This window comes from Neodiprion pinetum, unplaced genomic scaffold (genome assembly GCF_021155775.2).
Source record: "Neodiprion pinetum isolate iyNeoPine1 unplaced genomic scaffold, iyNeoPine1.2 ptg000101l, whole genome shotgun sequence".
Classification (NCBI taxonomy): domain Eukaryota; kingdom Metazoa; phylum Arthropoda; class Insecta; order Hymenoptera; family Diprionidae; genus Neodiprion; species Neodiprion pinetum.
The window spans coordinates 248,915-266,858 of NW_027184483.1; the positions used below are offsets into that span (position 1 = coordinate 248,915).

At 46.5% G+C, this 17,944-nt stretch overlaps 2 protein-coding genes across 2 annotated transcripts; both read left to right on the forward strand.

Moving 5' to 3' along the window:
* The first annotated feature begins 886 nt into the window (after positions 1-886).
* On the forward strand, positions 887-3,262 carry LOC124224138 (caldesmon-like). Its single transcript, XM_046636556.1, has one exon. It carries the CDS (start codon positions 887-889, stop codon positions 3,260-3,262), a length of 2,376 nt encoding a protein of 791 aa, XP_046492512.1.
* Positions 3,263-13,263: 10,001 nt separating this feature from the next.
* On the forward strand, positions 13,264-15,639 carry LOC138191337 (caldesmon-like). The gene has a single exon (XM_069138038.1). It carries the CDS (start codon positions 13,264-13,266, stop codon positions 15,637-15,639), a length of 2,376 nt encoding a protein of 791 aa, XP_068994139.1.
* The last annotated feature ends 2,305 nt before the right edge of the window (positions 15,640-17,944 follow it).

Consider the following 17,944-nt stretch of genomic DNA (forward strand, 5'->3'; position numbering starts at 1 on the left):
CCAGTAAACGTCACGGTCGTAAGAATAGACATCGCGCAGGCCGACGACTACGGGCTAAGAAGCAAGCTATATTACAAGCCAGAATCAAACGTATCAACGGTCCAGTTGAGATCCTTCCGATCTATACACAACCTAGCTCTAACGAAGAATCGGGCTCTTTCTCGTCGCACGCATCCAGCCAACCCAAGGTTGACCACCCGTTCTCAACTCACGGGGTAGAACGTGAAGTTATACAGACGGTTACTAGAGTCAGCGAGGGGCTGTTATACGAGCAAATCGACATTAGGAGGAAGCTGTTCCCTGTACCAACCGTATACGACTGGGTAGAAGAGCCGGAAGTTATCGACCTGGACTCCGAACCAGAGACCATCTACCTCGACTAAAGGTAAGACGCTCATTTACGTTACCCCATATTATCCTAAACGACGAATATAATCCATAGCGGGGGCCCGGGTCCCTCAAATAAAACAGGGCTCCGTTATTGCAGTGTCGCTCCGCGTGCGTCAACGTTAAGAATTGTTTTTTTTGTTGACTAGTGCGTCTGGGACGTCACAGGCAATAAAATTTCTGGTGGCAGCGGTGGGATTCGTTTAAAAATTGATTTTGTTAAAATCCGAATTCAACTAAAAATAATCGGTGCGAGTTATTAAAGACGAGATCCGCGAAAGTAGCAAAGACAGTGAACCGAACTTCGCAACACACGCGTAACGGGAGTAGCAAGAAAACTCACCTCAGCCGCAAAGAACGCGATCGGGACGAACGCACAAACTACGGACGGAATCGCGAAATAACGCTCGACAAATACAATAAAAGCGAATCACACGGGGACTCCACACGCTTGAGATTATTTCTATAAATAGGATAAAGATTCACACGCGAAACCAATATGCCTATCGAAACTAGAACAGGTAGCAAAAAGGAAAGCGGCGCATCAGTAGATGATAGCTTACAACTTAAATATACGGAGACCGATATAGAATTCATAAAACAGGAGGTTTCCAATAAGGAAAAGAGGCTCCAAAAAGAAAAAGAAGCGTTAGAGGAACGTCAAGCAGAAATAGATAAGAAGTCAAAACATCTTAGCGAACAATTCAGACAACAAGAAGCTGAATTAGAGAAAAAACAGCGCGCGATTGAATCGAGTAAAGACGCGGGGTTATCCGAAGAAGTTCAAAAGAAACTTGCCAGGCTCGCCGAGCTCGAGGCGAAAGAAATCGCGAACGCAAATACAAAAACGCAGCGGCACAACCCGACCGAGGGCCCCGCGCAAGACGTACCACATCCTACACAGCCAACAAAAGGCATAGTAGAAGAAATCAAATATCCTACGCAGTTCAAAACGAGCAAGGTAGACGATTCTAAAAATCCTGCACAGCTCTCCGCGAGCGTGACAGACGTTAAAATTAGGGACACTAACGAAGCGACGGGCCGTTCGAAAATGGATGAACCGCGGTTAGGTCCTGTAGAGGACACACAGCTGTCCGAACTCCTCCGTAGGAAGGCAGAAATAGATCGGGAAGTACAACTTCTCGTAGCGCAAAATTCACGCGGCACAGATAGGGCAGTTACCCAAAGCATAGAATTAGCCACAGACGCTACATTTAAGGAACCCGGTCCAGTGTGTACGCGGAGTAAGGATGAATTAAGGTTAGAAGCAGAAATTCTGCACTTCAAAAAGAAGGCAGAAAGAAAGAAAGGCGACTTAAGAAAATCTGTGGCGCCTCAAAAACCTAACCCTGTGGACAGTTACCGCCCTGATCCACTCAGCAGAGGAGCGATTGGTAGAAACGCCCTCAATTCAGAAAATGATCACATTTCAATAAAGTCAGTGGTTTCCGTCCCAACTGACGATGAAGATTTGAATTTAGAAGCGGAAGCGTTAGCTAGAGAAGCGTTGATCAGACGCATTCAAAAGGAGAACCGCGAGAAACTCAAAAATCTACGCGGAGGAATAGCAGGTCCGGACCTGGGACCTCAAGAATTAGGTGAGCCAGGCGTGCCGGAAGAATTAGTCCTCGATAAGGACTTGGAAATACAATTACGCGAGCAAGAGATTTGGGAGCGCGAATTAGAATTGCAGGAGCAAGAACTCGCGTACCAGGCCGCGTTAGCAGATCCGTACCGGGAGAGAAGGAGGAAATTAGCTGAGCGCGAGGAACAGTTAAAGAAAAGGGAGCAGGCCCTGAAGGATAAGATCTCGGGAATCACCCGCCCCCAAGTTACTCAAGTCGTTAACACCGTACAGGCACCCGTTCCTCCTACTCTGCCGTTAGCGGAGCAATCCATATCGGTTAAAGACGCGTTAGCGGTAGTCCCAAAATTTGACGGGAAAAACATCACCGTAATGCAGTTTAATCGGGCGTGCAAGAGGGCACTCGAGATGGTAACACCCAGCTTGGAGGGGTACCTCACGCGCCTCATCAGAAGCAAGCTCGCCGATCGAGCATACGCAGTAATCGAAGACGAGAGTTTTGCAACCCTGCAAGGACTCTTGGACAAACTCACGGAAGTGTTCGCGCCCATTAGATCCGCGAATCATTACCGTGGAGAGCTTGGTCAGCTGTATAAATACGCTGATGAACACGTGCTAGATTACATAGGGAGAACCCGCGACATAAAAACGGGATTAATAGAAGCGGAACGAAGGAAGAACCGCGAGCTAACCAATGCAGAGATAATCAGGTTAGATGAGGAGGTCTGCGAGGCATTTGTCGGCGGACTACCGAGCGACTGCCGGAATGCAGTATTGATCAAAGGTTACTCCAACCTGAAGACAGCCTACGAAAGGGCTATAGATGCCAGCAAGGCATTAGAATTAGATAGAGATCGGGCTAGGAGCCGCGGCGCGAGCAGGGCCGAGAGTAATAACGCAGAGCCGTGTAAACATTGCGGCCGTAGTAATCACCTAACCGATCAGTGCCGAGCGATTAGGAGACCCGCGGTAAGCAGACCCGTGGAAAATAGAGAATCGTGTACGCTGTGCGGGCGGTCGACCCACAGCACAGCAAATTGTTACAAGAACAAACCGCCGTCGAGTCAACAGTCGACAGCGCGAAATACCAACGTAGTCGAATGTAGCTACTGCAAGAGCATAGGACATTCATACAACGAATGCCGTAAACGTAGATACCATGAAACAATTAGCCGAAACAACTCGGGAAACGGAGCAGGGCCCTCGGGGAACACTGGCAGCCCCCGAGTAACAAGGGCCAATGCCATAGAGACAGAGGGGGTGGAAACAGGTCCATCTGCCTCTACTTAAAAGGAAAAATACCTACAGTAAATTTAGATTCCAAAGATACGAAAACCGCAATTGACTTCATGATAGATACGGGAGCGGAGGCCAATATCGTAAAGGCCTCTAATGTAAAGGACTTTCGTAAAGTGAACCCCAAGAGGCGTATCACTATTATAGGAATAGGAGATGTACCACACTATAGTTTAGGAGCAACGGAATTGGAAATGTTTGGTTTCAAAACGGATTTTCACGTAGTTGAGAATACCTTTCCCATCAAAAGTGACGGTATCCTAGGGTCAGCTTTCCTTACCCAGTTCGAAGCCAATGTTAACTACGCGGACCAATGCCTCGAAGTACTGAACAAATCCGTTTATTTTAATGATAGAGAAACCGTCCTCGTGCCCAAGCGTACGAACATAGCCTTCCCTATTAAAATTAGTGAAGATAGTATCAAAGAAGGATATGTACCCCTTCTTGACAGTTGCAAGGGAGTCTATATAGGGAACGCTATTGTTAAGGATGACGGAGGTAGGGCAACGATCCGCGCGGTAAACACCACGGAGGAGGACAAACTTATACCAGTCCCCACCGTAGAACTGCTGGATACGAGCGAAGCAATACCGTTAGGGGAGACCGAACACATTACCATAAACAAATGTTCGATAACAGACGTTACTGACTCCTACGAGAAACTCTCTAGACGCTCCGAAACTATTACGAAATTATTGAGATTAGATCATCTTAACGATGAGGAAAAAGACAGTGTAGCCAGGATAGTTCGAGAAAACGCAGATGTCTTTCATCTGCCGGACGACAAGCTCCGATGCACAGGTGTCATGAAACATAAAATAGCTACCACCGATGACCTACCGGTGCACACTAAGCAATACAGATTTCCGCCCGTCCACAAGGACGAAATAGCTAGGCAGGTGACCGAAATGGAACAGAATGGCGTAATCAAGCCATCGGTATCGCCTTACAGTTCGCCACTTTGGATCGTACCGAAAAAGGCCGATTCGAAGGGAAATAAGAGATGGAGGATCGTGATAGATTATCGTAGATTGAACGAAAAAACGATAGGTGACGCATATCCGTTGCCCAACATCACCGAAATCCTTGACCAGTTAGGGAATGCCCGGTATTTTTCGGTATTCGATTTAGCATCGGGCTTTCATCAAATACAAATGGACGAGAAGGACGCTCCCAAAACCGCCTTCTCGACACCGCACGGGCATTATGAATTCACGCGTATGCCATTCGGGCTGAAGAATGCGCCAGCTACTTTCCAGAGACTAATGGACCAAGTGTTGTTAGGATCGCAGGGCATAGAGCTGTTCGTATACCTGGATGACATAGTAATATACGCGTCTACTTTAGAAGAACACGAGCGAAAAGTCACGCGATTAATGAGTAGATTGCGGAAGGCAAACCTAGCCTTACAACCAGACAAGTGTGAATTTCTCAGACACGAAGTTACTTACTTAGGACACGTGATCAGCGACGTAGGTGTGGAACCGGACCCAAAGAAAATCGAGTCCGTGGAAAAATTTCCAGTTCCCAAAAATGCTAAAAACATCAAGCAATTTTTAGGGCTAGCAGGTTATTACAGACGGTTCATACCGGGTTTTTCTAAGATCGCGAAACCGCTCACGAACCTTCTCAAAAAAGGGGAAAGCTTTGAATGGAAAGAACAACACCAATCAGCTTTTGAGTTTTTACGCGACAGGTTATGCGAGAAACCGATCCTGCAGTACCCAGATTTCGAGCGACCTTTCCTGGTCACAACGGACGCGTCCGGTTATGCAATCGGGGGTGTCCTGAGCCAGGGAGAAATTGGGAAAGACTTACCTATATCGTACGTATCACGGGTGTTAACATCAGCCGAAAAAAATTACTCTACGTTCGAGAAGGAACTTTTAGCAGTAGTTTGGTGCGTGAATTACTTTAGACCGTACCTCTACGGCAGAGAATTTACCGTAATATCTGACCAAAAAGCCTTGTCATGGTTTCATAAAAATAAAAGCCCATGTGCACGACTCATTAGGTGGAAGACCCTCCTAGCTGAGTTTCAGTGCACAATAAAATATAAGGAAGGGCGTGCGAATACGAACGCCGACGCCCTCTCCAGAAATCCGGTCGACGATACGGATCCAGCCCCGTTGGACCCCGAACTCGCGATCATACAGACACTAGAGTTAGATACGACAGACGAGACCGACACCACAAACGAAGACATTTTCGAGCTACCTCCGGTCACGACCGAAATGACAGGAGACCTATTTACAGTAGATGAAAATTTCTCGCTGGTGCATTGCGTAGCTGAGGACCTGCATATGGGAGCCGGCATCGCAGTGCAATTCCGGGAGAAATTTGGTAGACTTGACGAACTGAAACAACAGAACGCCAAGGTAGGTGAAGTGGCTCAGCTTCAGGTGGGCAGGCGGTTCGTTTATTATCTAATAACAAAAAAACGTAGCAACGATAAGCCTACGTTGAAAAATCTAGAAAAAGCCCTGATTCAACTCAGGCGCACGTGTAAAAGAAATGCAGACTATCGTCTCGCGATGCCCAGGATAGGTTGTGGTCTTGACAAACTGTCCTGGAAGACCGTAATAAAACTAATCAACAAGGTGTTCAAACAACCTTTCAAGATACATATATACGCTTTGCCTCCACCCAACGTTGAGACCACTGAGCCAACCTCGACAGACAATCGGGAAAGTTCACCTCTGGGACAGTTCGGAAACGAGCCGCCCCAATATCAAAGCACGGGTTTAGACCCCATAGTCGAAACGATGGAGCAGGAGAAAGGGGGGGACACCAGTAGAATTTCCCTTCCGGAAGCGTCGACGAGTTTAGATCACAGGGACAAAGCCTTTGACGTAATAGGCCAGGACACCCCTGTAGAAAATCAAGCAACCGATGCTGACGAAGACTCAGATTCAGGTTCCGAGCACAGTAACGAGCATGAATGCGTCGACAGCGACGTAAGCGACTCCGACGAAATCATAGAACCAGGTTCGCAGCCCTACGAGCTCGCTGCAGACCCCGAATTAAAGATCACTAGGAGTAAAGAAAACTTGTCAATTCACAAAGGGAACGTGGTCTGCTTCGTCTCGCAGCAAGGTGAACCTATAGACCGCGGAGCGCACGATCTATTCAGTAAATTCAAGATACCAAAATTAGAGGATTTAGCACTAGGAAGAGCTAGGCTAATGCAAAAGGACAATAGAAACATTATATGTTTGCCAATCAAAGAATCAACAAAAAGGCACCTCGACAGAGAAATATTTAAAGAAGCTCTGGCATCTCTGTTAGACGTAATTATGGAAATAGAGTTAGCAGAAATAGCACTAGCCAGAACAGCATTCATAGATAATATTTCGTGGAAGGAAATTTTAAATAGGATAAAAATCGCACTCAGCGATTGTCCTTGCACGCTGACTATTTACGAAGACTTAATTCAAACTCCGGCGGAGGAGCTTAGGGCCGGAATTATTCAAGAAAATCATGAATCTGCGCTAGGGGGTCACAAGGGCGTGACCAAAACTTACCGTAGAATTAGGCAAAAGTACGCATGGCCGAATATGAAACGCCAGGTACAAGATTATATAGGCAGGTGTTGGCAGTGCGCCACTAGGAAGCTCACGCGAGTAAAGCATAAGCAACCAATGGTAATAACAGATACTCCCGACGCTGCCTTTGAGAAAATCTCCATGGACGTTGTGGGCCCTCTGCCCATTACAGAACGAGGAAATAGTCATATTTTAACAATCCAAGACCTCCTCACCAAATACTCGCTAGCAATCCCGTTGAAAGAAACCGACTCGGTGGCAATCGCTGATGGCTTAGTAAAAAACTTCATTTGTATCTACGGCGCACCCCGTCATATCCTCACGGATCAGGGCGCCAATTTAACTAGCTCACTGATGAAGGCGATCACAAAGCGATTTAGAATAACACAAAACAGGACCACAGCTTTCCACCCGCAGTCAAATGGTTCGATTGAAAGGTCACACCACGTTCTAATAGAATATTTGAAACAGTTCGTTACGGACAAGAACGACTGGGACGAGTGGCTAGAGTTAGCAATGTTTTCATATAATACCAGTACTCATGAAAGCACAAGGTTTTCACCGTACGAATTAGTGTTCGGCCGAGAGGCAAGAGTGCCCTCGAGCTACGCAGCAATAGAAACCATATCAGATAGGACGTACGAAGGCTACTTGTTAGATTTATGTAAAAATCTCCATGAAATACAGACTCTCGCAGCAGAGAATTTAACCCAAGCAAAACACAAGTATAAACGTTACTATGATAATAAAATCAAATTGCTACAATTAAAACCAGGAGATCTGGTGTTCCTCCTAAAGGAGCCCAGAAAGAACAAATTCGCTGACCATTATACTGGTCCGCACGAAGTAATAGAAGTTCTTCCCAATAATAATGTAAAAATTCTTGTTGAAAATAGAACTAGGGTGGTCCACCTGGACAAACTGAAAAAGGCAAAGGCATAATCGCACCTATCCTTTATTATTCTGTCCACAGGAATCACTAGAAAGTAAGAACACAATAATATAATGAAGCTCCCGGCTAATGAGGAAGACGATCATCTCGAAGTAGTTTTCATTGAAAAGCCGCAGACACTACCATACCCAGTCACAAACATTAAAATCATAATGTACAAGGTTACAATAACACTATATTTTAAGGCCAATGAAGCTTTCAAGTCATTACTTGGGGAAATGATAAAAATAACAGATTTGGGTGAAGGCGACTACAGAACGTATTATAAAAGAATTCGCAGCCAAAGAGGCATAGTAGATCAAGTATTAGATGTGTTTTTCGCCCGCCCGGACGAAACCCACATATCAGTGCTATTTCACCCAGATCTAAACGAAGCGTACACGTACGTGGGTAAAGGCATGGACGGCGAAGTGTCCAAGTACACCGTCTCCGGCCCAATTGTTAACTATGTAGGCAGTCAGATGTTCAAAGACGCCGTATAATTTTGTACACTAAGCAGATTTAAGAGTAGACGTCAGAATTTATAGGTATTATGACATACGTTACAGGGTCAATGCAAACCCCAGCCATGAGGTCCGTCCTCGTACTCCTCACTACCATTTGTTGGTTGAAGGGGGCCCATGCATTAATCGGGTATGACTGTGGCGGAGCTGCCCTTAACGTAACAACTATAAATCTACTAGACATCGACCAATGTGATTTGGAACACGACAAGACACAAAACGAACGAACGTTTATACAATTGCTCCAACTCACGGAATACAAACAGGCGCAAGTCTTACAATGCAAAGTGGAGATCGACAGAACAGTTTATCGATGCGGACAATTTTCACACAACTCGGTGACCGACGGAGGAAGAAAGGCTTACCTTCCAAGAATCTCAAGGGAGGCATGCGAGACGCTACATCGCACAGGTACGCTAACCCTCGGGTCACAGACGCATTTGGTCGAGATCCCAACAAACGTAACGACGCTACGCGACGCCACCTTGGCCGGCAGCCTTACCTCTGACGGTACCTGCCAAGGGCAATATTACAATGACGGTTATGGACAGTGGGAAAGCGCTGTCGTGCAGGCAGTAATCAAGATTTCGGTCTACTCGTACACGGCGAACGTCAAGATCTCCAACAATCAAATTTTGCTGAAGAGTGGAACAACCTGCCCTTTTGGAGACGGGCAGTGCATCGACGATGAGGGTGGCCATACCTACTGGACAACAACGCCCCTCGACGAATGTAAATTTGACAAATATGACGTACTATACACGGGATACGCAGACCGAACGAACGCGACGGACTCTCCAACCGTTTACTCGCTACAGACAGGTGACACAACCTTCGCGCTAATGGAAAGGTCCAGAGCCACCATTTGCGGCTATAAAATCATAAACACAGAGCACCCCCGTCTATTTATCTTTGAGACCAGTCCAACGGAAGTCTTCAAACAACGATCAAGATTAGCAGTATCAAACATCGACATCTTTTCATACATCAATTCAAAATTCATTTATGTAGAAAAACACATCAGAACGCAGACCACCAACCTATACAGGGACGTGATCGAGCAGAAATGTAAATTAGAACAACAGGTGCTGAAAAATGCATTAAATCTCGCTGAATTATCACCTGACAGTTTTGCCTTTAACCTAATGAAGGGCCCCGGCTATTTTGCAACAATAGCCGGCGAAGTAATCTATATCATGAAGTGCATCCCAGTAGAAGTGGAATTCCGCAAGACGGCAGAATGTTACAATGATCTTCCTGTGAATCACCAAAATGAGAGCATGTTCCTGCGACCCAAATCGAGGATTCTCGTGAAGACCGGAACCAGGAGGAGCTGCAACGAGGTCGTGCCGCCAATGTTTAAGGTAGAAGAGACGTGGTACAAGTTCACACCTAGGGCATCCGAAGCCAAGGTACCGCAGAAACTCAAGCCCTTGACAAACATGAATTGGAAATATAGTAATCCTGGACCCCTGGGATCAAGCGGAATTTACACTGAGGAGGAATTGCAAGAATTACGGGAACACATCATGTTTCCGGCAGAGAAACCTGCACTACTCGACACCATATCCAGAGGCGCCCGAGGCGAGACCATCGGGACGGGAACAATCAATATGTATAACTTGTTAGACGAAAAGACTCTAACGCGAATAGCAGAATCAACGGCAAAAAGACTATTTACTGGATTCACCACCTTCGGGAGTGTCGTCGGAGGAATATGGGGGATCTGGGCCGTATGGGCACTGCTGAAATTCTTAATCGACACATGCATACATGGTTACACGCTCCACACAGCATATGGGTGCAGTTACCACTTGATAGCCTCACTGTGGGACTCGGTGACGCATCTGTTAATGCACCTACGAGGACAAAAGACCGATCAACCAATGACGACTGACGCCCAGGAGCAGACGGAACCACTGAATAAAATAATTTACCACGTTCCGTCACAGTCAATTCACTTTCCAGAAAATCTAGACTTGAATTCTGACATAGAGTTGAAGAAGCTCGAGGAAAGAGCACAACAGAGAGCAAAAGATCTTAACTTGGTTTAGTGAACGCCGCTAAGATCTTTTACGGAAATAAAACTTATTTCCTTCAAATAAGGAGGGGGGTGTGACGTCCCCGGAAGAACGTCTACCATATACATATTTTTCCTATTATCATACTAAAACTGTTGCTCTCTTACCTCGAGTATACTACTATTAGCATAACACATACTTGTATTATACCTAAAATATAGGAATACATTATAATATCTTATAAACAAAGAGCAAGGCAACATGGCGTACCCGGCAGAAAGCACCAGGCAGCAAGCCATATTCACAGTTGTGCTAAGAGGCCGCCATCTTGGCTCGCCCGCTCATCATATACTACACTATGAGAAATACACGCACATCGCGCTATTTAGGAATGTACACATATATATGCATACTCATAATTATCATGCCGTCTTATTACGAATGATAAAATAAACGATATAATAAACAATCGTATAAACTTACCCATAAATATAACATACTCATATATGTATTACATAAAAGGAGTACACGTCATCGACGCGCAAAAGGGAAACCTTATCCCTTCATCCGAAATACGCCTTCAGCAGGCCTACGTGACATTCCGCACGTCCAGCGCTCGACCACGTGCACTTCTTAGGAATAACCACATTTGTTAGAATAAATAAATAACTGTAACCAGAGCGGCCAGCGGGACTCGAAGCACTTAAACGAAGGTTCGTAGGCGAACCCTAACATAAACACCCGCTGAGCGCTCATCCTAGTAAAGATAAGATTTTGCATAGTTAAGATACGCTCTAGACTAAACAGCCCCGGACCTCGGTACAATAAACAGACGGAAGCAATAAATCGTCCAAGTACCGAGAAGCACTTAAGAAGAAACATCGACACGGCGATCCGATACCCGAGGAGAAACTGAGCCAAACAATTCCAGCCCAGGCCGACGGACCGACGCCAACTCAGAACAAAGGCCAAGGGTCGAGCGGGAAAAACCTGTTCTACTCGACCGCCATAAACAGGGATGAAAGCCAGACCCGCACTTAGCCAGGGACCGGTTTACAACAGGGCCATAAACCAGACAACCCTCACAGCATGACGTCAGGCCCCAAACACGTGCACGCAGGCAGGCAGCAACAGGTCGGACCTAACGGGACTCCGCCAACAAAGAGCCGCATTCCAAGGCTCTGACGTCACGCGCGCCTACGTGACACCGAGCGCGTCAAGGCAGGCCAGCGGCGCGCGCACCATCGCCCCGCGCATGCGCACCAGGACACTCGAGAGCTGAGACGGTCGACGCTTCGCACCCTGGACAGCACTTCTCATCCGCGCTTCAAGCAGACCAGTCGAGTTCTTGTAAATCTCTACGAGTTACACAGTTAGCTTGCACGTTTAGAACTTGTACGCATTCGCTAGTTTCTTGTAAATCTCTACGAGTCGCACAGTTGACTTGCACGTTTAGAACTAGTATACATTCGCTATAGCTTAAGCGCTCTGTTTAACGTAAACTCTTAATATACGCGACTAGAATATTAAACATTGTACCTTTTTCGAATTATCTGTAACAATATACCAAACACAAAGATTTATTTCATCGAGTTCTCATTTCTTGAACCTAAAACTAGAGTCAGTGAATAATCCAAGGTAATTCCCTTTTACCCACATTAACATTGGTTGTTAGCGGAGACGCTGACTTAATTAAGCTTGTAAAACTAGCTTTTCCAAGTTAATTAACTCCTACCCCTTTCTATATCGGTAGATGTCAAAGTCCAGTAAACGTCACGGTCGTAAGAATAGACATCGCGCAGGCCGACGACTACGGGCTAAGAAGCAAGCTATATTACAAGCCAGAATCAAACGTATCAACGGTCCAGTTGAGATCCTTCCGATCTATACACAACCTAGCTCTAACGAAGAATCGGGCTCTTTCTCGTCGCACGCATCCAGCCAACCCAAGGTTGACCACCCGTTCTCAACTCACGGGGTAGAACGTGAAGTTATACAGACGGTTACTAGAGTCAGCGAGGGGCTGTTATACGAGCAAATCGACATTAGGAGGAAGCTGTTCCCTGTACCAACCGTATACGACTGGGTAGAAGAGCCGGAAGTTATCGACCTGGACTCCGAACCAGAGACCATCTACCTCGACTAAAGGTAAGACGCTCATTTACGTTACCCCATATTATCCTAAACGACGAATATAATCCATAGCGGGGGCCCGGGTCCCTCAAATAAAACAGGGCTCCGTTATTGCAGTGTCGCTCCGCGTGCGTCAACGTTAAGAATTGTTTTTTTTGTTGACTAGTGCGTCTGGGACGTCACAAATTAACTCCTACCCCTTTCTATATCGGTAGATGTCAAAGTCCAGTAAACGTCACGGTCGTAAGAATAGACATCGCGCAGGCCGACGACTACGGGCTAAGAAGCAAGCTATATTACAAGCCAGAATCAAACGTATCAACGGTCCAGTTGAGATCCTTCCGATCTATACACAACCTAGCTCTAACGAAGAATCGGGCTCTTTCTCGTCGCACGCATCCAGCCAACCCAAGGTTGACCACCCGTTCTCAACTCACGGGGTAGAACGTGAAGTTATACAGACGGTTACTAGAGTCAGCGAGGGGCTGTTATACGAGCAAATCGACATTAGGAGGAAGCTGTTCCCTGTACCAACCGTATACGACTGGGTAGAAGAGCCGGAAGTTATCGACCTGGACTCCGAACCAGAGACCATCTACCTCGACTAAAGGTAAGACGCTCATTTACGTTACCCCATATTATCCTAAACGACGAATATAATCCATAGCGGGGGCCCGGGTCCCTCAAATAAAACAGGGCTCCGTTATTGCAGTGTCGCTCCGCGTGCGTCAACGTTAAGAATTGTTTTTTTTTGTTGACTAGTGCGTCTGGGACGTCACAGGACTCCACACGCTTGAGATTATTTCTATAAATAGGATAAAGATTCACACGCGAAACCAATATGCCTATCGAAACTAGAACAGGTAGCAAAAAGGAAAGCGGCGCATCAGTAGATGATAGCTTACAACTTAAATATACGGAGACCGATATAGAATTCATAAAACAGGAGGTTTCCAATAAGGAAAAGAGGCTCCAAAAAGAAAAAGAAGCGTTAGAGGAACGTCAAGCAGAAATAGATAAGAAGTCAAAACATCTTAGCGAACAATTCAGACAACAAGAAGCTGAATTAGAGAAAAAACAGCGCGCGATTGAATCGAGTAAAGACGCGGGGTTATCCGAAGAAGTTCAAAAGAAACTTGCCAGGCTCGCCGAGCTCGAGGCGAAAGAAATCGCGAACGCAAATACAAAAACGCAGCGGCACAACCCGACCGAGGGCCCCGCGCAAGACGTACCACATCCTACACAGCCAACAAAAGGCATAGTAGAAGAAATCAAATATCCTACGCAGTTCAAAACGAGCAAGGTAGACGATTCTAAAAATCCTGCACAGCTCTCCGCGAGCGTGACAGACGTTAAAATTAGGGACACTAACGAAGCGACGGGCCGTTCGAAAATGGATGAACCGCGGTTAGGTCCTGTAGAGGACACACAGCTGTCCGAACTTCTCCGTAAGAAGGCAGAAATAGATCGGGAAGTACAACTTCTCGTAGCGCAAAATTCACGCGGCACAGATAGGGCAGTTACCCAAAGCATAGAATTAGCCACAGACGCTACATTTAAGGAACCCGGTCCAGTGTGTACGCGGAGTAAGGATGAATTAAGGTTAGAAGCAGAAATTCTGCACTTCAAAAAGAAGGCAGAAAGAAAGAAAGGCGACTTAAGAAAATCCGTGGCGCCTCAAAAACCTAACCCTGTGGACAGTTACCGCCCTGATCCACTCAGCAGAGGAGCGATTGGTAGAAACGCCCTCAATTCAGAAAATGATCACATTTCAATAAAGTCAGTGGTTTCCGTCCCAACTGACGATGAAGATTTGAATTTAGAAGCAGAAGCGTTAGCTAGAGAAGCGTTGATCAGACGCATTCAAAAAGAGAACCGCGAGAAACTCAAAAATCTACGCGGAGGAATAGCAGGTCCGGACCTGGGACCTCAAGAATTAGGTGAGCCAGGCGTGCCGGAAGAATTAGTCCTCGATAAGGACTTAGAAATACGATTACGCGAGCAAGAGATTTGGGAGCGCGAATTAGAATTGCAGGAGCAAGAACTCGCGTACCAGGCCGCGTTAGCAGATCCGTACCGGGAGAGAAGGAGGAAATTAGCTGAGCGCGAGGAACAGTTAAAGAAAAGGGAGCAGGCCCTGAAGGATAAGATCTCGGGAATCACCCGCCCCCAAGTTACTCAAGTCGTTAACGCCGAGCAGGCACCCGTTCCTCCTACTCTGCCGTTAGCGGAGCAATCCATATCGGTTAAAGACGCGTTAGCGGTAGTCCCAAAATTTGACGGGAAAAACATCACCGTAATGCAGTTTAATCGGGCGTGCAAGAGGGCACTCGAGATGGTAACACCCAGCTTGGAGGGGTACCTCACGCGCCTCATCAGAAGCAAGCTCGCCGATCGAGCATACGCAGTAATCGAAGACGAGAGTTTTGCAACCCTGCAAGGACTCTTGGACAAACTCACGGAAGTGTTCGCGCCCATTAGATCCGCGAATCATTACCGTGGAGAGCTTGGTCAGCTGTATAAATACGCTGATGAACACGTGCTAGATTACATAGGGAGAACCCGCGACATAAAAACGGGATTAATAGAAGCGGAACGAAGAAAGAACCGCGAGCTAACCAATGCAGAGATAATCAGGTTAGATGAGGAAGTCTGCGAGGCATTTGTCGGCGGACTACCGAGCGACTGCCGGAATGCAGTATTGATCAAAGGTTACTCCAACCTGAAGACAGCCTACGAAAGGGCTATAGATGCCAGCAAGGCATTAGAATTAGATAGAGATCGGGCTAGGAGCCGCGGCGCGAGCAGGGCCGAGAGTAATAACGCAGAGCCGTGTAAACATTGCGGCCGTAGTAATCACCTAACCGATCAGTGCCGAGCGACTAGGAGACCCGCGGTAAGCAGACCCGTGGAAAATAGAGAATCGTGTACGCTGTGCGGGCGGTCGACCCACAGCACAGCAAATTGTTACAAAAACAAACCGCCGTCGAGCCAACAGTCGACAGCGCGAAATACCAACGTAGTCGAATGTAGCTACTGCAAGAGCATAGGACATTCATACAACGAATGCCGTAAACGTAGATACCATGAAACAATTAGCCGAAACAACTCGGGAAACGGAGCAGGGCCCTCGGGGAACACTGGCAGCCCCCGAGTAACAAGGGCCAATGCCATAGAGACAGAGGAGGTGGAAACAGGTCCATCTGCCTCTACTTAAAAGGAAAAATACCTACAGTAAACTTAGATTCCAAAGATACGAAAACCGCAATAGACTTCATGATAGATACGGGAGCGGAGGCCAATATCGTAAAGGCCTCTAATGTAAAGGACTTTCGTAAAGTGAACCCCAAGAGGCGTATCACTATTATAGGAATAGGAGACGTACCACACTATAGTTTAGGAGCAACGGAATTGGAAATGTTTGGTTTCAAAACGGATTTTCACGTAGTTGAGAATACCTTTCCCATCAAAAGTGACGGTATCCTAGGGTCAGCTTTCCTTACCCAGTTCGAAGCCAATGTTAACTACGCGGACCAATGCCTCGAAGTACTGAACAAAGCCGTTTATTTTAATGATAGAGAAACCGTCCTCGTGCCCAAGCGTACGAACATAGCCTTCCCTATTAAAATTAGTGAAGATAGTATCAAAGAAGGATATGTACCCCTTCTTGACAGTTGCAAGGGAGTCTATATAGGGAACGCTATTGTTAAGGATGACGGAGGTAGGGCAACGATCCGCGCGGTAAACACCACGGAGGAGGACAAACTTATACCAGTCCCCACCGTAGAACTGTTGGATACGAGCGAAGCAATACCGTTAGGGGAGACCGAACACATTACCATAAACAAATGTTCGATAACAGACGTTACTGACTCCTACGAGAAACTCTCTAGACGCTCCGAAACTATTACGAAATTATTGAGATTAGATCATCTTAACGATGAGGAAAAAGACAGTGTAGCCAGGATAGTTCGAGAAAACGCAGATGTCTTTCATCTGCCGGACGACAAGCTCCGATGCACAGGTGTCATGAAACATAAAATAGCTACCACCGATGACCTACCGGTGCACACTAAGCAATACAGATTTCCGCCCGTCCACAAGGACGAAATAGCTAGGCAGGTGACCGAAATGGAACAGAATGGCGTAATCAAGCCATCGGTATCGCCTTACAGTTCGCCACTTTGGATCGTACCGAAAAAGGCCGATTCGAAGGGAAATAAGAGATGGAGGATCGTGATAGATTATCGTAAATTGAACGAAAAAACGATAGGTGACGCATATCCGTTGCCCAACATCACCGAAATCCTTGACCAGTTAGGGAATGCCCGGTATTTTTCGGTATTCGATTTAGCATCGGGCTTTCATCAAATACAAATGGACGAGAAGGACGCTCCCAAAACCGCCTTCTCGACACCGCACGGGCATTATGAATTCACGCGTATGCCATTCGGGCTGAAGAATGCGCCAGCTACTTTCCAGAGACTAATGGACCAAGTGTTGTTAGGATCGCAGGGCATAGAGCTGTTCGTATACCTGGATGACATAGTAATATACGCGTCTACTTTAGAAGAACACGAGCGAAAAGTCACGCGATTAATGAGTAGATTGCGGAAGGCAAACCTAGCCTTACAACCAGACAAGTGTGAATTTCTCAGACACGAGGTTACTTACTTAGGACACGTGATCAGCGACGTAGGTGTGGAACCGGACCCAAAGAAAATCGAGTCCGTGAAAAAATTTCCAGTTCCCAAAAATGCTAAGAACATCAAGCAATTTTTAGGGCTAGCAGGTTATTACAGACGGTTCATACCGGGTTTTTCTAAGATCGCGAAACCGCTCACTAACCTTCTCAAAAAAGGGGAAAGCTTCGAATGGAAAGAACAACACCAATCAGCTTTTGAGTTTTTACGCGACAGGTTATGCGAGAAACCGATCCTGCAGTACCCAGATTTCGAGCGACCTTTCCTGGTCACAACGGACGCGTCCGGTTATGCAATCGGGGGTGTCCTGAGTCAGGGAGAAATTGGGAAAGATTTACCTATATCGTACGTATCACGGGTGTTAACATCAGCCGAAAAAAATTACTCTACGTTCGAGAAGGAACTTTTAGCAGTAGTTTGGTGCGTGAATTACTTTAGACCGTACCTCTACGGCAGAGAATTTACCGTAATATCTGACCAAAAAGCCTTGTCATGGTTTCATAAAAATAAAAGCCCATGTGCACGACTCATTAGGTGGAAGACCCTCCTAGCTGAGTTTCAGTGCACAATAAAATATAAGGAGGGGCGTGCGAATACGAACGCCGACGCCCTCTCCAGAAATCCGGTCGACGATACGGATCCAGCCCCGTTGGACCCCGAACTCGCGATCATACAGACACTAGAGTTAGATACGACAGACGAGACCGACACCACAAACGAAGACATTTTCGAGCTACCTCCGGTCACGACCGAAATGACAGGAGACCTATTTACAGTAGATGAAAATTTCTCGCTGGTGCATTGCGTAGCTGAGGACCT